This window comes from Tachyglossus aculeatus, chromosome 10 (assembly GCF_015852505.1).
Source record: "Tachyglossus aculeatus isolate mTacAcu1 chromosome 10, mTacAcu1.pri, whole genome shotgun sequence".
Classification (NCBI taxonomy): Eukaryota; Metazoa; Chordata; class Mammalia; order Monotremata; family Tachyglossidae; genus Tachyglossus; species Tachyglossus aculeatus.
The window spans coordinates 36,906,802-36,931,050 of NC_052075.1; the positions used below are offsets into that span (position 1 = coordinate 36,906,802).

Sequence of the window (24,249 nt, forward strand, 5' to 3'; positions counted from 1 at the left end):
AGATTCAAGAAGCCAGCAGAGGGCTTTGTGATGAGGCGATCGACTCATTAATACTCAAAGAGATATGCCTTCCTAAAATTTGTTCTGAGTGTTCTCGTATTATAGAGTCATTAGTTATGCTGCAGTTTTCAACTGGAATCTTTACTGCTTTATTAATATCACACAAAGAAAAATGGGAGAAAATGTAAATTGAGCACTGTTTCAAAAATTTCCCTTGATATTCTGTACCATTTTTCACCCCCTTTGCAAACTATTATTTGAGATTTTCCATTTTTTTTTAGTATTGCTTTAGTGCTATTCCAAGTTATTTCCTTCATTAAACATCACTGCTCTTAGTTTCCTTTATTTGCAACAACCTACTCAGATGTTGATCCCTTGGTTTTATAGAATGCAGTTCTCTCGCAGTTTAGCATGTATTAATCAAGCATCCCCAGGGCACTGAGTGGGTATTGTGTTCCACTCAGAATTTAATGCCCTTATTAAAGAGTAGAAATGATGTCGTTTCCTTTTCCTGTTTTTGTTTTTTTTTTACCAATTCTTTACTCTGATTTCTTCTCGTGGTTTACTTGCAGAATCTTTCTCTGCCATCCTTTGGGAAACAATTAGACATAATAAAGGATCAAATTCTCCCAGACAATAGATCCTGTCAATCAATCTCTATTTAGGTTGTCCCTCTTCTTCCCTGACATCTACTAGAAGTATCTATCCTCCTTTCTATGCTTAGAGGGATAAAAAAATAAAATCAGTCCATGTGTGTATCTAATAAAATTCTGTTGCTTAATTGTTGACATGTTCATCTTTACTTACAGAAAAAAATGAAAGTACTGTTCTTGGTTTTAAAAATAATGCATACTGTATATTGAGATAATATTCAGAGCTTAAAGTGGATGAACTTTGGTTTCAGATTCTAATGGAGATTTAGAAGATGATACAATTTCTTCGAGTTCCAGACATTCTGAAAAGTGTAAGAATTTCCTCTTATCACCTCTGTCTCTTCTTTGAGGTAGTTTATTTGTATTGGTCAATAGATTACTCTGTAAAATGATTTTGAAAACTGTGATTTGGCATGAATTAAAAGTCAGGAAACTGAAATTAAAAGCCACATGGTACGGAGTCTGCACAATGAATAGTTTAAATGTATAGTTAGTTAAGGGTGTTTTAGTGAATGCATTCGGGGTTTTTAAATATTATAAATAAATAATAATAAGGATAGTGTCATTTCTTAACCGCTTACTATTTTTATACTTAACATTAACCAGCAGGTAGAAAGAAAAATACTCCAGTAACTAGTGTAAAATTTGGGATTTGGTAGGTAGTATAAAATTTAAATATAAAGGCTTTTTAATCAATATAAATTTGCCACCAGCACCTGTACTTAAGAATTCTTCAGAGGAAGCCCATGAAGGCCTCAGTGGAAGTATCCCACAACAGGTGTGTAAATATTAAATTGTATGTATAACTTGTATTACATTGTTTTTTTATGGTGTAGAATAGAATATTTCCCCCAGTGATGCTTTTCAACCCAACTCTTTCGGGAATCTTACCTAAACAACTCACTAGCTTGTGTCTCAAATGTGGCAGGGATCTAGGGATTCTTTGGGGGTGGTGAAAATGTGTCACTAGTGGCTAGGTGTCTGTGGAGCAAATTAATCAATTTACTGAGCGCATACTATGTACTAAGCACTTGGGAGAGAAAAGAAGAGTAAGAAGACGATCGCTGCACTCAAGGAGCTTACGATTGAACTGAGGAGGAAGACATTAAAGTACATTTCAGGTAGGGGAAACAGTCATGTATAAGAATATGTGCGTAAGTGCTGTGGGCTTGAGGTAAGTACCTAGGTGCTTAGTGGGTATGCACTTCTGTGCATAGGTGATGTGGTGAGGAGGGAAAATAGGATTAGGAGTTGAGAGATAAAGCATATAAGGCTTTCTGGAGGAGATATTAGTAAGTGTGTAAGATGGGGAGAATGGTGGTCTGTCAGATGTGAAATGGAAGGGAGTTCCAGCCGAAAAGGAAAGGCATGAATGAGGCACAGTGGTGTAGGTTGGTATTAGAAGAGTGACACGTGCAGGCTGGGTTGCAGTGGGTGAGGAGAGAGGAGAGGTAATTCCCTCATCTCTCTCTGACCACCTAGTTGATCCCTTCTTTTTTTCTTTGTCATATGTCCGCTGCTCAGTGCTTTTAACCGCGTGACCAGGGAGAACAAGTCAGGTAAAACTGCAGTGGCAGTTCTGTCAGTAAACCAGAGCTAAGTCTGAAACTTGCCTTCGTCAAGCAGAAATTTCAAATATGTTTCGGTTTTGGGCATGCATTATTTCTTAACTATCTTTTTTAAAGGAAAACATCTTAAAATTGGTCCATAATTTGACATATCAGTAAGTTATCCTATTTTACATATTGAAAGCAAATTAGTCTTTTTAAATCCCTCTCAGTGACTCACTTCATAGAAGTTTGAACTGAGTCATCCACAGCTTAATTGCTTCTTTTATAGCCTTTCCAAATATTTATAGCATTAATTCACCTTAATGAGCAGATGGCATCGGACACCAACAAAAATAACCTAAACACATTGAGCTTTTTATCCAGTTATTAAAAGGCACTTTTGAAATTGCCTGCAGCATAAAAATGAAGCATTTTCCAGTTTTTTTTTTCTTTTTTGAAACAGCTCTTACTTTTTTCTGTGTAGCCAAGGTGCATTTCATTGTAATGGCAAGCTAAACCCAAGAGGGTATTGAAGCATTGCAGAATTCATCTCAAGGCTTTTCTACTCAGAGATTCTCTCTCAGTGTGGCAGTAATGCAGATCTGGTGAGAGCCCTTCTCTAGAGGAGATTTTGGTGGAAGTGGTTTTGCTGGAGATGATTTGGCCGGCGGGATTGAATTCATCGTTCTGCAGTGGTGTTCTGAAACTGCCTTTTGCTGTGTTTATTAGAAAGGCGCCATAATAGGCGGTACTTTCACTAATAATAATAATGGCATTTATTATGCGCTTACTATGTGCAAAGCACTGTTCTAAGAGCTTGGGAGGTTACAAGGTGAACAGGTTGTCCCACCGGGGGCTCATAGTCTTAATCCCCGTTTTACAGATAAAGCTTGACTTCAGTATTCCTGGCTACAGAACCTGTAGTAGAGGCTTGTTCAACTCCAGTCATTCCATGAGTCCTGCTGGGACTGAGCCCAAGAGCTAGTTGAGTCAAATTAGAGAAAAACTCTCTTAGTTAATTGTTTTCTATTTTGAAATAAAAGCTTGCCTGCCACACACTCATTCTCTTCTGCTGTATCACAGTACACTCAGTTCTTTTATAAAGTGGCAATTGTGTTCAAGAGCCTTGCCTTAAAAAAAATCACTGTCTAGTACTCACCGACAACAAGCTTATATGCACAGTATTTCTTACTATAGAGCATTTATTTGCACCAATGTGTGGGTTGCGTTATATCTAGACACATACACGGGGGAAAGAATGTATCTTAATTTTTCAATAGCATTCTTCCCTAGTTAAGACACATGTTATAAGAGAGCCAAATGGTTTCCAGCAACTAGGGAGAGGGAAGCACATCTCTCCTCTGCTCCTTACTTTTAAGAGAGTTGAGAAGCAGCGTGGCTTAGTGGGTAAAGCAATGGCCTGGGAATCAGAAGGACGTGGGTTCTCATCCTGGTTCCACCACTTGTCTTCTGTGTAATCTTTGGCAACTCACTTAACTTCTCTGTGCCTCAGTTCCCTTATCTGTAAAATGGGGATTAAGACTGTGAGCCCTCTGTGGGACAGGGACTGTAGTCCATCATGATTATATTGAATCTACCTGTGTGCTTAGTACAATGCCTAGCACATTGTAAGTGCTAAGCAAATACCACCGTTATTAAGGAGGTTTTTGCCAGAAATTGAGATGAGATAAAGTGGGGCACAAGCAGTTTTTCTCCCTTTCTATTTTCTCCACTTCTCTATCTAGTGTGGTTTCTCAGCCCTGAGTGGCAAGAGGGAGACAGACTTCCTCTTTTCAGCTCATCACCATGATCTTAGCCCTCAAAGGACTGTAAGGAAGAGAGAGGAGATGCCCATCTTGGTTGTTTGTGTGATCCAATTACCTTCTCATCTCCAGGCTTTGAGGGCTGAGATTTGGACAGGTGGCTAATCCCAAATCTGCTAAATAACATGCTTGATATAGAGAATCTCAGTGGAACATTAGGAATATCATAGTTATCAAACCCCTTTTTCTTCCGGGACCCAAATTGTAAACATTTTCTCTAAATATTTATGTAAGATAGATAAGTAAAGATTTGTAGTTCTCTAAAATTCAGCCGAGCAGCTGCATTTAAGCTTTCCGGTGACATAGGATATTGGTCAGTTTGCACCGATGTGCAAACACCTTTAAATTTCAGTTAGCCTTTTGGGTTCTAAAAGGAGTCTCTTTGAGCTTCTCCCCAAGTTGGACCCTAATATCCCTGTGAAAGCTCAGTATTGGTCCTGGTCTGTGCATAATTCTTTGTCATTTGGAGGCTAAAACTCCTCCTCCAAGGAATTACAGTACAGATTAGAAACCCAAATAAGCAATCCAGATACTGACCCCAATAGCAGAAATCGTCTGAAATGTGGGGATCAGAAGGGACCTTGCGGTTGCTTATTCCCTCCTCTTTTTAAGCCATCTTAGTGTAAGACTATTCAAGGCTGTCTCAGATCCCGATTAACCCAGTTCTCAGTGTATTATGGAGGCTGTGTCTATTTTGTAACCAAGAAGGCAGTGCAGAGACATTTCATGTTTCTGTTTTAAGGATGTACCACCCAGTATACAGTTTAGCTGGGGACCCTCCCCTGGCTCACATCGTCCGCTTCTGAGATCCTCAATCAATCAATCAATCAATGGCATTTATTGAGTGCTTACTGTGTGCAGAGCACTGTACTAAGCACATAGAAGAGTTCAGTACAACAGAGTTGTTAGGCATGATCCGTTCCCTCAAGAAGCAATCCTTTCCCAGGTAGCCTGGTGTAGCAGAAGGAACATACATCTAGGAGAACTAGGATCTAGTCTCAGTTTTGCTACTTGGTTCCTTGGTGATCTCAGGTGCGATCCCTAAATTATCAAATAATAATAATGCTAATGGCATTTAAGTGCTTATTATATTCATTCATTCATTCAATCGTATTTATTGAGCGCTTACTGTGTACAGAGCACTGTACTAAGCATTTGGGAAGTACAAATCGGTAACATATAAAGACATTCCCTACCCAACAGTGGGCCAGGCACTGTACTAAACGTTGGGGTGGATGCAAGCAAATCGGATTGGACACAGTCCCTTTCCCACGTGGGGCTCATAGTCTCAATCTCCGTTTTACAGATGGGGTAAGTGAGACACAGAGAAATTAAGCGGCTTGCTCAAGGTCACACAGCAGACATGTGGCGGAGCTGGGATTAGAACCCATGTCCTTCCGACTCCCAGGCCAATGCTGTATCCACTAGGCCGTGCTGCTTCGTATGGTAGTTGCCGCTATCGTGTCTGCCATTCTTGGGAGATGACTCCATGGGGGTAAAGGGGAGCCAACCCCCTAATAGGGCTGACAACTCCAAATGGGGATTGGAGCCATTAGTTTCTCTCCTAAATTTTTTTGGGCAGGGTGGGCAGCCTTAGCTAGTCCACCTTGCCCCTTAGGGCTTGTAATGGGCCAGAGGTGGAACCAAAATGGCAGGTCCACTTCTTGCTCCCTTTTGGCAGGAGGATGCTGAGGAGGAGGAGGAGCCACTGCTGCTGCTTTTCTGGTCCTCACTGGGCTCCAGAACTGGGCATGTAGTCAAGCCATACCTTTTATTAATTCATTCACTCATTCAACTGTATATATTGAGTGCTTACCGTGTGCAAAGCACTGTACTAAGTGCTTGGAAGAATACAGTACAACAATAAACAAATATATTCCCTGCCCACCACAAGCTTACAGTCTTACCCCTGCATGAAACTCTAGAGCAGGAGCTATCCATCTATCAATCGGTGAAATTTATTGAGCACTTACTATGTGCATTATGCTTGGGAGAGTACAGTTCAGTTGGAAGACACGACCCCTGCCCTCAAGGAGCTTATAGTTTAGTAGGGAGACACAGTAAAATGAATTGCGGATAGAGGAAACAATCGAGTATGAGGACATGACTGTAGGTTCGGTGGGGTGAGTAGCCAAGTGTTTAGGAGTTACAGACCCCTGAGAGGTTAGTCAGGGGTGGCTTTCTGGTGGAGATATGATTTTACGAGGGCTTTGAAATGGGGAGAGTGGTGTTCTGTCAAATATGGAGGGGGCTTGGAGTTCCAGTTAGGAGGGAGGATCAATGACAAGAGAGATGAGATTAAAGCACAGTAAGTAGGATGGAGCTAGAAGAGCGATTTTGGCTGGCGGAGTGGTGGTGGGACAGGAGCGATCATAAGTAGCAGGGAGAGACCTTGGATTGAGTACCTCAAAGCCAAGCACCCCATCTGCCCAGACTGCCTGTAGGATCTCCTGGGGATGGGACGGGGTTGGAGCTTTGCAGCTACTGCAGCTCAACCTGTGCTCCATAGGTTACTTGTGTAACCATAAGAATCGTGGCCACATCTGGCCACTCCTGGGCTCAAAACAGCAAAGTATTTGCACTGCATTATGGAGCATTCATCACTGTCACATTTGCTCTGCGGATGAGAGCAAGGGATTCCCCAAACTGTCTGGAATGATTAGATAGGGGCAAAGAAGATAGCTTCAAGGGACTTCGGGATGTATCAATCAATTGTATTTATTGAACGCTTATTCTGTGCAGAACACGGTACTAAGTGCTTGGGAGAGTACAATATAATAATAAAACAAACATGTTTCCCTGCCCACGATGAGCTTACAGCTTAGAGGATGTGAGAGGAGTAATAAAAATAATAATATGGTATTTAAGTGCTCACTCTGTATCAAGAACTGTACTAAGTGCTTGGACAGACACAATATTATCAGGTCATGCAGTTCATGTCCCATGAGGAGCTCACAGTCTACGTAGGAGGGAGAACAGATATTCAATCGTATTTGAGCACTTACTGTGTGCAGTGCACTGTACTAAGTGCTTTCTCATCACCATTTTACAGATGAGGAAGCCAAGGCCCAGAGGGGTCAAAGTGAAGGGTCCAAGCTCACATGGCAGGCAGATAGCAAAGATGGGATTCAAACCCAGGCCCTCTGACTCCCAACCCCATGCTTTTTCCAGTAATAATAATAATGATGGTGCTTGGTAAGTGCTTACTACGTATCAAGCACTGTTCTAAATGCTGGGGTAGATACAGGCTAATCAGGTTGGACATAGTCCCTGTCCCACATGGGGGTCACAGTCTTAATCTCTATTTTAGAGATGAGGTGACTGAGGCACAGAGAAGTTATGTGACTTGCCCAAGGTCACACAGATAAGTGGCAGAGCTGGGATAAGAATCCAGGGCCTTTTGCCTTCCAGGGCCGTGCTCATACACTAGGCCACGCCGCTTCTCAAGATCTGTTAAGATCAGACCAATCTAATAAAGTCTTTGAAAAAGTAGAATTTACCTTGATGTTTTCAAATAGTTATGTTATTTCTTTGGAGGATTAGGGATTTTTTTCCGTGCAACAAATTAGTTATAGCTACTATTCATTCCCTATTTTTTCCTTTGTACCTGATTATTCAAGGATAAGGTTATGTTAAATATATGCAGCTTGACTGAAAAAACAGCCCTCAAAAAACAAACCAATAAGGCCCAAATGTCAATTTCGCATCCGATAACTAGATCTGAAGGACTAGAAACAAATGAGGAAATGTATAGCAGTGACTTACGCATAGATTCAAAGCTGAATTGGGAAGAAAGATATGAAAAGTTATGGGCTGAAAAGGAGAAAATGCAATTGAAAATGAGTTTTAAAAGCATTACAGCTGAACTTAAAAAGATGTTTGGTGAAATATTTGAAGAAAACAAAATTGCTCCTATGTCCAGGGGTGAGCCCCTGCAAGACATCTTTAAAGAATCAGAGACTGTTCAAAAACCTCCCCAGTATTTGAGAGAAAACATCATTGAACCAGAGGATAAAGACAAAGTTGGAATCTTTCTCACTGTAACATTGCCACAGTTGCCAGAAAAGAGAGAAAAGGGTCTTGAAAACTCCAGGTCTTATAATTTAAATTCCAATTCCCAAGAAAACACCACCCAGTCTTCTTTTAAGCTTTGTTCAAACAGTAATATATTAAGCAGTGAAAATGACATTGGATGTATTTGCAGTGCAAATGAAGAGGGCTTTGCTGATGATGCAGAAAATACAAAAATATCCAGTTTGAAAATAGCTGCAAATAAACTATGTATTACGCAGACAACAGGAAACAAGGACAGAATTTTCACAAGTTGGGAATCAGTCTCAGGAAAAAATTTTGAGTGTGTGTTAAAACCAAGTAGCACGGAAGATGCTTTATCTACAGGGCTCACCTATCCAGAAGACGTGAGTCCTATTTCTCCAGAAGAGGCACATACACTTTCTGCTGAGATGTATAATAAAGAGAAAACAGATTCAAGACAGGACTCTCATCAGAGCCAAAATCATAGAGGTCACAAAGCCAGTAACTCGACAGTTTTGGAAAATAAAAGGTGGAAACACTCAATTTCCTTTTATGACAAAATCTCCCAAGCTCATCCAGATGAAGAATTACAGCAAGCCATGCAAGGATTTAAGAAAGAAGTAGGAGTGCTAGAAATAGGATTCCTGACTCTGGAAAAGCAGAAGAGGAAACTACAAAAAGAGGTAGAAATATATCTGCTGTTCTACCACATTCTCTCTACTTTTCCTTACATCAACCATCCGGTTCACTCTGGTTATTCATTATGGGAAAGGGTTTTTTAACCGAGGTGGCATAAGATGTTGCAAATGAATTCCCTTTCCCCTGTGTAGGACATAAAAATAAGGGCTGAAGAAAACAGCCAGCCATTAGTATGTTAGTAAGTGGAGTAGACATAACCAGTATTCCAAATGGAACTTATGAGTTTTTAAAATGGAAAACTAAGTATAGAAAGTATACTAAGTACAGATGGGTATAATTAAAGTAAACCTGAAAATATTTTTATTAAATAAAGCAATAACAACTACATTGCAAAATTTTTGTTTTAGGCCGAGGAGGAAAAGATAAAGCACAAGTATGATGAAATGGGAACACCGGAGAAAAGAGATGAGTCTGATAAATCAGTTCAAGAGAAGATAGCTAAAATACCCAGGCAACACAGTCAAATAAATAGTACAGTTTCTTCCAAGGAAAGATCACCACTAATATTCAGTCATTGGGAAAGGTAAGATAATCAGAAAATCTAAATATAGTATAATATTGCTGTTTCCTTTGAATGTAATATTGTCCATTTTTCATTTGGCTTGTTTATATGGAAAAATACAGAAAAATCTGATTTTAGATTTATGGATTCATTCATTCATTCAATCGTATTTATTGAGCGCTTTCTGTGTGCAAAGCACTGTACTAAGCACTTGGGAAGTACAAGTTGGCAACATATAGAGACGGTCCCTACCCAACAGCAGATCGGATTCAAGTTTTTATTTCCTCAAATTTAGATTGTAGTAAAGATAATTATTATTCACTTTAGAGTCCTACTTTTTGTGCTGACATGTTTTTGAACTTTCCCTGGTGGGGGCATTAATGATACCTTCACAGTAATAATAAAGTGTAACTTGAGAGGTCAGCCAATTACTGCCCCGTAAATAGAATTGTAGTATGCCCAGGACATTCTTCAACTTGACCTTCATTAAAAGAATGGCTTTTCTTCTCTATTTCTTTAGCCTCAGTTTTTCAGTTTGCAAATGTGAACTATTTTGTGGACTCATTGATCACATTATTTCACCTACATTCCTCCTCCCCTGCACAGTGAAAGAAGCAGAGGTTGAATTTCACAGGTCATTTGTATCTCTAACCTGTAGAGATGCCATTTTGCCACTACCGATGTTGCTGTTTGGAGGAGCTGTCACGGGGCACAATTGCTTTCAAATGACTCCTGTGTGGTGATAAGAATAGTAACAATAATAATAGTAATAGTAATTATAATGATAATCATGATATTTGTTAAGCACTTACTGTGTGACAGGCACTGTGGTAAGTGCCGGGGTAGATACATGAGTATTGGGTTGGACTCAGTTTCTGTCCAATATGGGGCTCACAGTCTTAATCCCCATTTTACAGATGAGAAAACAGAGGTAGAGAGAAGTGAAGTGACTTGCCAAAGGTCACACAGCAGACAAGTGGCAGAGCTGGGATTAGAAACCAGGTTCTTGTGACTCTCAGGCCTGTGTTCCGTCCACTAGGCTTTGGAGATCAGCCTAAGAGGCCGAAGCACAAGAGGTGCACATGCAGTTGATCTTCTCTTGCCTTCGCTCTCTCCTGGAGGAGAGGAAAGTAGTTCTAGAAATGCCCGTGATCAGGGATTGGGAGGATCAGGCTAAAGTTGCAGCTCTGTTTCCCAGAGCAGCCATATCAGGAGAGGGGTCGAGGCAAAGGACTAAGTGAGGGTCTTTGCTTTCAGCCACGATGGCCACTTTGGAGGAGGTGAAGGAAGCAAGGAGACACCTGATCAGCAAAAGTAAGTGTCTAACCCTCATTCCGTGTCTTTCCCCTCTTCTCTGTATTTGCCACATCCTCCTATGATAATAGTCATAATGATAACAATTATTAAATTATAACCATGTGCCAAGCTCTGTACTAAGCCCTGGATCAACCAGTGGTATTTATTGAGGGCTTACTGTGTGCAGAGCACCGTACTTAGTGCTTTGGAGAGTAGGGTAGGTAAGGCACGAACCCTGCCCACAAGGAATTTGTAGACTAGAGGGGGAGACAGATGCTAAATTATAGATGGATATGTACATAAAAGCGCTGTGAGGGTGTGGTGAAAATCAAAATGCTTTAGGGTTACAGATCCAAGTGCATAAGCAGCCCAAAAGGGGGGTAAATAGGGGATGCGATTATCTATGTGGCTCAGAATCTAGGTAGGAGCGAAAACAGGTATTCATTCAATCGTATTTATTGAGCGCTTACTGTGTGCAGAGCACTGTACTAAGCGCTTGGGAAGTACAGGTTGGCAACATATAGAGACGGTCCCTACCCAACAGTGGGCTCACAGTCTAGAAGGGGGAGGTATTGAATCCCCTTTTGAAGAAACTGAGACAGAGAGAAGTTTAGCGACTTGCCAAAGGTCACAGAGCCTGCAAGCGGCAGAGCCGGAATTTGAGCCCAGATCCTTTGATTCCCAGCTCTGTGCTTTTTCAACTGCGTCACGATAACCACAGGAGAAATTTATAAACCTCCCCCTGAAATGAGCAAGGTCCCTGCATTGGAGTTCAGCCTCAATAAGAAGGTTGCTCGCTCTTTATTGTTTTCATCATTTTTTCCACTCTCAACTCTAGTTTTTGGAAATAAACTCAGTGATAAATGTGGAACTATTTGTATGAAAGTAGTCAAACTTTTCTTTATGTACCTCACTAGATTTCTCAAAAAATTAATCAATGGTATTTATTGAGTGCTTACAGTAAGCCAAGAATGAGTGAGCAATGTAGTGCAGAACTTAACAAAGGAAGCACAGTTCTGTGATGCCAAAGAAGAATCTAGTATTTAGGCATCAATCAGTGGTAAGGAGTTTCTGTTTGATGTGGAGGTGAGTGGGCAACTGCTGCAGGTTCCTGAGGAGTTGGGAAACTCAATCAGCTTGCCCACTCCTAGCTTACCTCCTTGATTTCCTACTACGACCCATTCCATACCCTTCACGAGATAGTCGATCTCGTTTATCATGTCACTGACCTCACACCCCCATCCTGTTTCTGGCCTGGAGCACCCTACCTCTTCATGTCCAACAGACAATCACTCTCACAACCTTCAAATCCTCATTAAAAGCACACCTCCTCCAAGAAGCCTTCCCCAACTAAGCCCTCATTTCTTCTTCATCTCCCACTTTCTTCTGTGTTGCCCTTGCACTTCAATTCTCATCCTTTTTCACCACCCCTCTCAGCCCCACAGCACTTATGTACATACCTGTAATTATATTAATGTCTGTATCCCCTCTGTAGACTGTGAGCTCATTGTTGGCAGGGAATGCATTTAGTACAGTACTCTGCACACAGTAAGTGCTCAATAAATACTATTGATTGATGGATTGATTACCATTTGCTTTAGGGAAGGAACCATCTTGAGTGTATGCAAACAATATAACCCTGTTGACAGTCCCAAGGGCATTGAGCCCTTAGTGCTGAAAACCAAAATCTGCTTATAAGTGGTATCTCCCCAAATTTCTGTGATTACTATTGGAAAGAATCAACCAATCATTCTTATTTACTGAGAATTTACTTTGTGCAAAGAAGTGAAACCACTTCCTTTCACCATTGCTATAAGCTTCTTAGGTTGTTATTCTTCCAAGGGGCAGGGACCATGTGTGACTCCCACATATATATGATTTCCCACTGTTTAGTACAGTGTTCTGAACAACAGTGAGCATTTAAGAAATACTGTGTGACCTTGGGAAAGTCACTTAACTTCTTTGTGCCTCTGTTACCTCATCTGTAAAATGGAGATTGACGGTGAGCCCCATGTGGGACATGGACTGCATCCAACCTGATTATCTTGTGTGTACCACAGGGCTTAGAACAGTATCAGGCACACAATAAGCGCTCAACAAATACCATTAAAAAAGTACTATTCCCATTACCGTCAGAGGTGGATTCCTTCTAAAATTTCCTTTTAGGGAGCTCTCAGTCACTACATTGTGTCAGCTCTGGGAAGTAGTTATGTTCCTTATAAAATTTCTATTCTTAATTCTCATATGAGGCTGACAAATGAGCCCTGCTATCTTCCATTTAATTCATGTTCTTGTAGGCGTTTAATATGTATCTTTAACTAAGGATAAATTTCTTGTGTGAAAAAATTTATCCCACCTTTTGACCAAGTGAAATATAATTTTGAATGTTTCTTGGGGCTGTTAGCTTTAAAAGTAATCTTTTGTTTTAAACAAGTGAGCCTGGAACTCAAAATTCTTCCTTGGTAGTTGATCGTGAATAAAATAAGTTAAAAGTGATTTGATTCATCAATACATTTTTAAAGAAGAAAAATAGGGAATCTGTAGAATACCATATTGTGTATATGTACTTTTTCTTATTTGAATATTCATGTTGAAAATAATTATTTGTGTTTTAGACCTGCAGAGAAAGGAATTCATAAAAAGAGCAAGGTACTGTAAAATATGTATATCAGAAATATTATACACTAATGTATTTGAGAGAATCTGTTATATTACAGAGGCGGGAACAAATGCAAACTCGTCTTTCATTATAAAATATGGTAAAATATGTTTAAAATTATGAGGATTTTATAGGAATGCTACTCAGAATAAAATACTGAGTATTTTGATACTGGTTTGTATCAAAATACTTGTCATTTTCCCAGAACACTTTTAGCTTTCTATATCCTTGTGGCAACCTCCATTTTCCAATATGTGAAAAGCAGAACATTTCTAACTTTCCTAGTATTCAGAGTTATGAATATTGATGAGAATTTACAAAAGATACATTGAAGTAAAATTGAAAGTTATGATTTTTCCACTATGAAACGCTGTCATATACTATTTATTAATTTAGGAGCGCGCACAGATAGCTATTGACGGTGATCTTGATGATTTGACTCAGTCTTCTGACACAGCTGCAGAGGAGTTTGATTTTCCTTCCTTGAATACTAAGAATCCGATGGTATTAATAGAACAGCTTGGTGTACACTGTAATGGTAAGAATAATAATTATTTTTCTAACAGATGGGCAAATTAATCATATTTATTGAGCAATGACATATACCCACAGAGCTTGTGCTAATTAAGCACATTTGAGAAAATAATATAAAATTAAAGCTTTGGGTAGTGCTCTCAAGGATCTTACTGTTCAGTGCTGGAGATTGTCAATCAGATGTTATTTACAAATAGTGGCCCAGTATGAAAAACTGGTACTGTTTGCTAATAGAGTGTGAAAGAAAGTTGAACAAGAAAAATGATTTTATACACACACACACACATTGTTGAGATTCATGATTCAGCAATCCCATGTTGATTGGTTGAGTTGCTTCTTTCTATTTTTGCTCATGTGTTCTATTTTTGAATGTTTTTGGGTGTCCTGGTTAGTTCTGTTAATGGCCAAAGGGTTGGGTGAGCCAGCCTTCCCTTTGGCCCTGAGGGGCTGGATGATCACAACTCAGTCAGTCTCTTCTACTTGGTATTCACAGATACAGAAGGCATTTAGGGAGTTCAGAAAAGACTGCCCCCAGATCTATGCCCTACAGACAAATCCATATCATCTTGGGGAACCCGGAGATGAGAGGGTGGGAGAGCAAATGGCAGCTTGCTCTTTCTGGCTTCCTGTGGTATCTGTCTATCCCCGCACATTGCACCCTTCCTGGTGCATAATAAATTCGTAACAAATGACACGTGTTATTATTAGTGTTCAAGAATATGCTCTTTGGCTATGTGGCACCTTTTATTAGGCCATTCTTGGGCAAACAGAATGTGTGCAAAGAAGCCCGGAGCATGGCTTTATGGGGAAGTTAGTCTATTTTTCTTTTTCTTGAGAGCGAGCTTGTAAGAGTGTCTGGTAAAAGAGCTCACCTCCCCCAGGAGGCCTTCCCAGACTGAGCCCCCTTTTTCCTCTCCTCCTCCCCATCCCTCACCCCCTTCCCCTCCCCACAGAACTTGTATATATTTGTACAGATTTATTACACTGTTTTACTTGTACATATTTACTACTCTATTTTGTTAATGATGTGCATATAGCTGAAATTCTAATTATTCTGACGGTTTTGACACCTCTCTACATGTTTTGCTTTGTTGTCTGCCTCCCCCTTCTAGACTGTGAGCCCGTTGTTGAGTAGGGGCTGCCTCTATATGTTGCCGACTTGTACTTCCCAAGTGCTTAGTACAGTGCTCTGCACACTAAGCGCTCAATAAATTCGATTGAATGAATGAATGAATGGTAATGTGACAGACCAATGTATTTTCCCATCTGTAGCCTAAGAATACATATTCTGTAGCAAAAAGGGGAAAATTCTATAGCAAAAAGGGGAAAATTAAGCTAATATTTTGTATTATTACTAGGAAGAAGAGACTGACATAGTTATGCAATAATTTAGTATAGTATTAAGAGTTTGCCATACATGAAAACATTACAAATATTCATTTATTCATTTTGAAAATATAAAGACTGTCACCACTCTAGCACTAGTATCAACATTCTTCATTTGCATACAAAACTTTCAAAATGTTTAATGAATCTCAAATTTCAAGCCAATCCTTCAAGCCATGCTAGGCTGATAAAATGCCCTTTCGTGGTATGTTAAAAGGTATATTTTTCTGTAATAATGCTTAGTCCCTTTATGAAACACAAAGTTGTAACATTCATAGTGGTTAACATTTAAATCCTGCTGTCCTGTTTGGTAATGTCATTAGAATTTAAAAATATACATCTAAGATTTTTGGAAGAGGATTACTGCTTTTCTGGAAAAACGTTTTTTTTCCCCCTCAGATTCTGCTGGCTTATTGCAACTTCAAAATGCATTCCTTTCTTATGAACGGTCAGTTCAGTTTGAAAAAGGCCGGTATCAACTACTCTTGAGCAAAGTCGAACTGATGAAGAAGGAGAAAAAAGAGCTTCAAGAGGACCTATCAGAAACTAGGGAAATAAAGTCAAAATTGGAACATGAAAGAGTGGAATGGGAAAGTGAGCTCTCCAGCCTTAGGTATAGAACCTTAGTTTGGAATAAGTGCTTTCATTGAAATGTGGAAGAAAATTACCGTCTTTTAAAAGTGATTAGATTAGAATTCAAATCCAGCCTTAGAATATACTGTTTTCTAGGTGTGTTTGTTTTTCTCTCTAACATTGAGTACAGTAAAATTAAGCCAAAAAGTAGTTTGTGAAAGAAGTTGTGGTCCTTACTGGTTTTGCTTCTAATTATCATAGGAAATACATTAAAAATTAACATTCTTAAAAATAAGATAACCTGAAAAGCACCTCTAAAGCAGGTACTTATGGTAAATCGCATAGCTACAACATTTTCTTTTGCTGGTGTTTTCCTTTCAGTGACTTAAAAAAAATTATTCTTACACATATCAAAAAATAATTTCTTAGTTCCTCTGTAGTCCATTTGATGGAAGAAATAAATAACTAAGGGAAACCCAAAGATAATGCCCTAACTTAATTTTAGCTACCTTTGTCCCCAGAAGTTACTAACAGGTAGCAGTATTTATTAGAGGTTTGAACTGTCTCCTGTACTCTATTGTCTTTTGTTGGAGGCACCTATAGGAAATACAATAGGCCAAAGGCAGACTGAAAGAGGGGAAGGAAGAGAAGCAAAGATCATTTATAGTCCACAAACTGGGTGATTTTTTCCTAAACATTAGAAATCTGACACACTTAATAGTGTGTCAATAGAAAGTTCTTCAAGATGGTATTAATTGTAGACACTCTGAGCTGTTACATATGTTACAATGCCTATTTCTAATTGTGCTCTTAAAACATGCCTGCTTAAATCAAGATTTACACTGAAACAAGAAGAAGAGAAGAAATTAAATATGGAAATGAAGTACGAAAAAGCTCGAGAGCAGTTGAAAAGAAAAGAAGATCAGTATTGTAAAGAGGTGGAAATGAAACAGCAACTTGAACTAACTCTGCGGACTCTGGACCTGGAATTGAGAACAGTGAGAAATAATTTGAAACAGGTGTGTTAATAGCTGAACTTCCATTACCAGTTTTCTGCTCTTCTTTGAAATTATTTAGTTTGAATGGGCTCCCATTTAACAAGTAATGGGCATACTGTTCTGCTTCAAGTAATTTAGAATTGTTTCTTTTGGGTTAGTTGTACATTCATTCATTCAACTGTATTTATTGAGCGTTTACTGTGTGCAGAACACTGTACTAAGCGCTTGGGAATTACAAGTTGGCTACATATAGAGACGGTTCCTACCCAACAACGGGCTCACAGACATTGTCTCTCAAGGGAACTGTAACGAAAAAAGGGGTTGAGAGTCAGACTACCCATCTTCCACTCTGTAGACTGATGTATTTCACCTTAAGGGGAATCAGCATAGCCTAGTGGAAAGAGCACGGCCCGGCCAAGTCAGAGGAACTGGGTTCTAATCCTGTCTCGGCCAATTGCCTGCTGTGTGATCATTGGGCAAGTCAGTTAGCTTCTCTGTGCCTCAGTTTCCTCATTTTTAAAATGGGGATTAAATACCTGTTCTCCCTTCCACATATACTGTGAACCCCATGTGGGACAGGGACTGTGTCTAACCTGATTATCAAATGCCTACTGCAGTACTTTGAAGAGCGAGCCCACTGTTGGGTAGGGACTGTCTCTATATGTTGCCAATTTGTACTTCCCAAGCGCTTAGTACAGTGCTCTGCGCATAGTAAGCGCTCAATAAATACGATTGATGATGATGAAGAGGGCTTGGCACAAAGTGCTTTATAAATGCCATCATAACAGGCTTCATAAAAAGCATCTTCTCCCTCAGCAAAGTGTGTGCTATTGAGCAGTCAAAATTATGTAAGTAATCACTGTTTCCATGGGGAAAAGATAAGATCCATTTTTTCTTGCAGCTTTTTATTTATTACAATCTGCTTCACTTTCTATGATATATGAAGGATTTTAGTGTTTTTGCATTCCACATCCACTTAAATATCCTTTTTTTGTAAAAAGAAAAGTAATTAATGAAACTCTTGACTCCAGGTTGAAGAGGAACGAAATGACACACAAAGACAACTCTCTCAAGAGCAAAGTGCGAGAGCTTTGCAAGATGATATTTTGAATAATCATCTTTGGAGGCAGAAGGAATTTGAAGCATCCCAGAAACCAATGATTCACAGTTCTGAGGTACTTTGTGCTCTCCAGTTGAAGTATCATTACAAATTCTGAAATGTAAATGAAGCTCTTAATATTAATATTTGATCACTAATGATCATCCTGTGGAAGAACCTGTGTTATAACAGTCTCCAGCACCTCCTTAGAATATCCACTCACCTTTAAGATGTTGATGCTAATAATAGCCATTAAAATGCTTACCAAGGAATTATCTTCAAATGTCATTATGATGTCTTTAAGTTTCAAAATATCTTCCATGTTACTGTATATTTTTTCCAGTCTTAATTGCGTCTTGCTGCTAAATTTGAAGGGAGCTAAATGTACTTTGGAAGAGTGTAGCAAACAGAACTGTAACAACATCATTAACAATTCACCCAGAGAAGGTATTTGCTTAGGGAAAGTTCCACTGTCCAACCAAAAGTGCCACCTAAGATTATGTGAATTTAGTAAGGGAAAGCCATAGAATTGGGGTAGGCAGTTTTATGGGCTTAGAGATAAAAGTTTAATAAAATATCCCATACATTTTATTGGCCTGGTCCTGGAGCCTCTGAGCTTTCGTTAACCAACCAAGTAATGTAATTAATATGCCAAGCATTTATGTTGGGGTGGGAGAATGTTGACGGTTAAATGTTTCCTGACACCTGGATTGGGATATTGAGATTCTCATGGTGGCAAAAAGTTGGGGGGAAGAGTGAAGTAGCTGTCATGACCTTCCAGTGATTTTGCTGCAAATACAATCAGCCCCACTTCTGTAAGCAAACAATGGTATTTATTGAATGCTCACTGACCTGAGTGATTGAGAAAGTACAGTTTCATAGACTTGGTAAACACAATCGCTGTTCCGCAAGGAGCTTAGAGTCTACGGGGGAAGACATACATTAAAGTAAATTTCAGCTAGGGGAAATAGTCAGTTGTATTTATTGAGTACTTACTGTACAATACAACAATATAACAGACACATTCCCTGACCAAAATGAGCTTAGTGTGTAGAGTGGGAAATAGAGTAAAAGGTGTGTAGAGTGGGAAATAGTAGAGTAAAAGGATATTTTCCAAAGTCCAATGAGTTTAGACTGTAAACTCATTGTAGGCTGGGAACATGTCTGCTAATTCTGCTGTATTGTACTCTCCCATACAGTGCTTGGCATATAATAAGCACTCAATAAATAACATTGATTGATTGGTTTTCCAGACACTTTTTTAAGTCCTTCACTTCTTTAATTCAGGTGAGTGTGCCGGCCAGATTTTCGTAGTTTGATTCTTTTTGCAGTTCCTGTATGCTTCTGATTGGTTGTATGAATAGTTTGTAATTTTAAGTGCAATTCAGCAATGTAATTTCTAGTCATATTTTGAGAAGCCATTGAAATATTTAAGCTTCGGCTTGCTTTGGTTTACTTAGATCCATGATAAGCATGAAAAAGAAAAAGAACTACAACATATAAATCAGAAATTGCAAGAGGAAATTGCCATGCTGAAGCTGGAAGTGGACACCACAAGAGTTCAGAACCAGGAGAAAGAAAGCAGATACGTTGATGAAAATGAAGCTTTGAAAGAAAAGAATGAGGACCTTCAGAAGGAATTAAAGCTGAACGAGGAAGCGTTAACCAAGAGGATGTTTCAGTACAATGGCCAGCTTACCGTTCTCACGGCCGAGAATGCGATGTTGCGGTCCCAAATGGAGAACGAGAAGCAAAATAAAGATCGGCTGGAAACAGAAATGGAGTCATACCGTTCTCGCTTGAGCACGGCCATTCAGGAGCATGAAAAGAGTCAGGTAGCAAAAAGCAATGCTGAACGCAAGTTTCAGAGGGAGCGAGACGAGTGGCTCCGCTTGCAGGACAAACTCAACCACGATCTGTCTAATCTACGGGATACCAATGGCGTCCTGTCGCAACACCTTTCCCAAGCGGAGAGTAAAGCCAACGGTTTAGAGAATGAGCTCTACCGTCTCCGAGACATCATCAGAGAAAAGAGTTTAAGTTTAGAAAGTGCCCAGAGAGACCTCCAGCAAACCCAGTGCCAGGCCAAGGAGCTTGAACGTGTTTGTCAAAACGAGAAGGCTCAGATGACCAAGTTTACTGTTAAACAAGAATCCATGTCCGAAAGATTAGCGCAGCTCCAGAGTGAAAACGCTTTGCTTCGACAGCAGCTGGATGATGCACAAAACAAAGGCATCATTCAAGACAAAGTCGTGAGCGATGTCCAGGTGCTATTCCGTGATATCGTCGATAAACTTCACGCCGAGAGTGACAAACAAATTCTTCTAGTGGAAGAGAGAAATAAAGAGTTAACCAGCAAATGTAGCCATTTGAGAGAACAACTCTATAGGAATGAAACGCAGCAAGAGGTAGGTGTACAAAGCATTTGTAAACAAAATTCAAAATATGCATATGTAAATCTCATTGAATTAATAAATTATTAAATTAAGAAGCAGCATGGCCTAGTGGGAAGAGCACGGGCTTGGGAGTCAGAGGATGTGGGTTCTCGGCTCTGCCATTTGTCTGCTGTGTGACCTCGGGTAAGTCACTTCACTGCTCTGTGCCTCAATTACCTCATCTGTAAAATGGGGATTAAGACTGTGAGCCCCCTGTGGGACAGGAACTTAGTCCAACCCGCTTACCACATATGTACCCCAGTGCTTAAAACAGCTTGGCACGTAGTAAGTGCTTAATCAATCAATCAATCAATCAATCGTATTTATTGAGCGCTTACTGTGTGCAGAGCACTGTACTAAGCACTTGGGAAGTACAAGTTGGCAACATATAGAGACAGTCCCTACCCAACAGTAGGCTCACAGTCTAGAAGGGGAAGACAGAGAACAAAACCAAACATACTAACAAAATAAAATAAATAGAATAGATATGTACAAGTAAAATAAATAAATAAATAGAGTAATAAATATGTACAAACGTATATACATATATACAGGTGCTGTGGGGAAGGGAAGGAGGTAAGATTGGGGGGATGGAGAGGGGGATGAGGGGGAGAGGAAGGAAGGGGCTCAGTCTGGGAAGGCCTCCTGGAGGAGGTGAGCTCTCAGTAGGGCTTAACAAATACCATAATTATTATCATCATCATCAATCGTATTTATTGAGCGCTTACTTTGTGCAGAGCACTGTACTAAGCGCTTGGGAAGTACAAATTGGCAACATATAGAGACAGCCCCTACTCAATAGTGGGCTCACAGTCTAAAAGGGGGAGACAGAGAACAAAACCAAACATACTAACAAAATACTAACCAAAGTAAATAAATAGACTAGATATGTACAAGTAAAATAAATAAATAGAGTAATAAATCTGTAGAAGCATATATACATATATCCAGGTGCTGTGGGGAAGGGAAGGAGGTAAGATGGGGGGATGGAGAGGGGGACGAGGGGGAGAGGAAGGAAGGGGCTCAGTCTGGGAAGGCCTCCTGGAGGAGGTGAGCTCTCAGCAGGGCCTTGAAGGGAGGAAGAGAGCTAGCTTGGCGGGTGGGCAGAGGGATTGGGGACATTCCAGGAATGACTTGGGGGACGATCCGGGGGGCGTTTATTATTAAAGTATGTTGACTTGAAATATGTGTGGGCATTTGGGTCACTGGTTGGAGAGATGTAATTCGCTATCCCTTTATCAGAATACCCTAAGATGTCCCCATTACCACTATCGTAGAGAGTTTCCAATTATCTGGTGACCTTGAGCAGGGCAGAAATAATGGGGCTTAAACCAGAGTTTAAGGTTTCCCCCTCAACCCCCTCGATAAGGTGGAAGTGGGGGCCTCCCCACCTCCCTGTGGTATTCCCAGCTTTGTGTGCTGCCGCTACAGCCCCCACCAAAGGAAGGTGTGGCCTGATGAAGCCCACGTCCCCCATTTCTGTGGTGAAGCCCCTTCCCCTTCCTGAAGCCGTGGGAGTGCCAGAGGCACTTGGGAGGGACCTCCACTCACCTTGGGAAAGGAACTCTGGAAAGGAAGCGATCCCCTGACCTGGGCGAAGGAGTATCACCTCTTCACTTATCCTTTCCTACACTTCCCTTGCCCCCAAAGCCCTTGGTTAAAATGGAGTTGACCTGCCGCTGCCCCAACATCTGCCCCGGGGTTGAAATGCTAATATTCCCAGGAACTGGCGATTGTTCCAGGGTGAGGACAAGAGAGCAGTACCCTTGAGGCTGGGATAATGGCTTGGAGATTCAGCGTGGGGATGTGATGGGATCTTAACTGGGCACTAATCCATTCATCCAGGATGGGTCCCCTGTCCTCATAACGTGAGGGGCATTGGTGAGATCCATTAACCCTGGGACCACCAGATTTTAACACAGTCCCACTTTGTCGATTTCACCCGTAATACTGTCTGTAGCTAATGTACAGGCTAACGGAATCAGGTGACTTTCCGGTAGTGTGTTTTTCTAACACATGCCTTCGGCTTCTCCTTACTAGGATGTTTTTCTGTTTCACTAATTGGTCTTGCTCTCCAGTTTGCTTCCAGCCATTGAATCGACATGCCTGTAGGAGGCCCACCTGAGGGAAAGGTGAAAAGCTTCCCTAGGAAGTCAAGATAGCTCACCGCTTTTTAAAGCACTAATGTCAGGAGCCTCATTTTCCACCTAAAAGGGGAAGTGTCAAGCAGGCTAGGGAGACTCCATTAGGTGATCAGAAGGGGGTACCAAATACTAATTACATGCTTCAGTACACTGAAAATTCACCTCATTTAACTCACTAAGGGCCTAACTCTAACGTTGAGACAGCACTGCATCTTGGACTTCTAATGCATGTTCCCGAGTAAATTCTCAAATGCCATGGCACAGGATTATGAAGGCAGCAATGTCCAGAGGTCCCCTGTTGTACTACTGGCAATTTGCCTGAAATACATTGTAAGAGAAAATTGGGGGAGAGTTGGCAGGGTATTTTTTTTTAATGCTATTTATTAAGCACTTACTATGTGCCGGGCGTTATACTAAGCACTGGGGAAGAAACAAGCTAATCAGGTTGGGTACAGTCCGTGCCCCACATAGGGCTCACAGTCTTAATCCCCCTATTATGGGTGAGGGAGTTGAGGCACAGAGAAGTGTAGCGACTCACTCGGGGTCACCCAGCAGACAACTGGTGAAGCTGGGATTAGAACTCAGGTCCTCTGATACCCAGGCCCGTGCTCTTTCCATTAGTTCACGCTGCAGCAATCCTGTTCAGGAGACAATTGATGACTCTTGCCCGGTTATTGCCACTCCAGGTGTTTTGGAAGCTGTCTTGTATCATAAAAGGGAACCTGGTAGCTAATGTGTTGAGGCAATTCTGCATGCTGGGATCATGTCTTCCAACTATTATAGTTGCCCAAGTGTGTGGTAGAGGGCTCTGCACATAGTAGGTGCTCAATGAATATGATTGATTAATTGATTGATGGGTCTAGAGACTACTAGGTTGGTTCTCTGACACAAGTCAGCTTTGCCATAGGTTTCTTCTTTGATAATAATAATGGTGGTATTTGTTAAGTACTTACTGTGCGTCAAGCATGGTTCTAAGTGCTGGAGAAGATACCAGCTAATCAGTGGAAAGAGAAGCAGCGTGGCTCAGTGGAAAAGAGCCCAGACTTTGGAGTCAGAGGTCATGGGTTCAAATCCTGGCTCCGCCAAATGTCAGCTCTGTGACTTTGGGCAAGTCACTTAACTTCTCTGGGCCTCGCTTCCCTCATCTGTAAAATGGGGATGAAGACTGTGAGCCCCATGTGGGACAACCTGATCACCTTGTAACCTCCCCAGCGCTTAGAACAGTGCTTTGCACATAGTAAGCATGTAATAAATGCCATCATCATCATCATCATCACGGGCTTGGGAGTCAGAGGTCATGGGTTCTAAGGTCGGCTCTGCCACATGTCTGCTGTGTGACCATGGGCAAGACACTTAACTTCTCTGAGCCTCAGTTACCTCATCTGTAAAATGGGGGTAAAGACTGTGAGCCCCACGTGGGACAACCTGATCACCTTGTATCCCCCTGCCAGCACTTAGAACAATGCTTTGCACATAGTAAGCACTTAACAAATGCCATTATTATTATTATAGTCCCTGTCCCACATGGGGCTCACCGTCTTAATCCCCACTTTACAGATGAGGTAACTGAGGCACAGAGAAGTGAGGCCAATTTGTACTTCCCAAGCACTTAGTACAGTGCTCTGCACACAGTAAGTGCTCAGTAAATACGATTGAATGAATGAATGAAGTGACTTGAACAAATTCACACAGCAAAAGAGTGGCAGAGCCTGGATTAGAACCCAGAGCCTTCTGACTCCCAGGCCATTCATTCATTCAATCGTATTTATTGAGCACTTACTGTGTGCAGGCCAATGCTCTATCCATTAGACCACGCTGCTTCCCTTGGTGTCATCCTCGACTCCGCTCTCTCATTCACCGCTC

General features: G+C 40.8%; 1 protein-coding gene across 1 annotated transcript in view; it reads left to right on the forward strand.

Annotated features, from left to right (window-relative positions):
- Window positions 1–24,249, forward strand: part of LOC119933057 (coiled-coil domain-containing protein 144A-like) — an 82,543-nt gene that overhangs the window by 27,705 nt on the left and 30,589 nt on the right. The window contains exons 19-29 of the mRNA XM_038752283.1: window positions 905–964; window positions 1,367–1,431; window positions 7,647–8,744; window positions 9,108–9,283; window positions 10,520–10,576; window positions 13,174–13,207; window positions 13,614–13,755; window positions 15,537–15,750; window positions 16,546–16,729; window positions 17,740–17,883; window positions 19,268–20,215. Of these exons, the coding sequence (XP_038608211.1) occupies window positions 905–964; window positions 1,367–1,431; window positions 7,647–8,744; window positions 9,108–9,283; window positions 10,520–10,576; window positions 13,174–13,207; window positions 13,614–13,755; window positions 15,537–15,750; window positions 16,546–16,729; window positions 17,740–17,883; window positions 19,268–20,215 (3,122 nt within the window). The remainder of the gene's footprint in view (window positions 1–904; window positions 965–1,366; window positions 1,432–7,646; window positions 8,745–9,107; window positions 9,284–10,519; window positions 10,577–13,173; window positions 13,208–13,613; window positions 13,756–15,536; window positions 15,751–16,545; window positions 16,730–17,739; window positions 17,884–19,267; window positions 20,216–24,249) is intronic.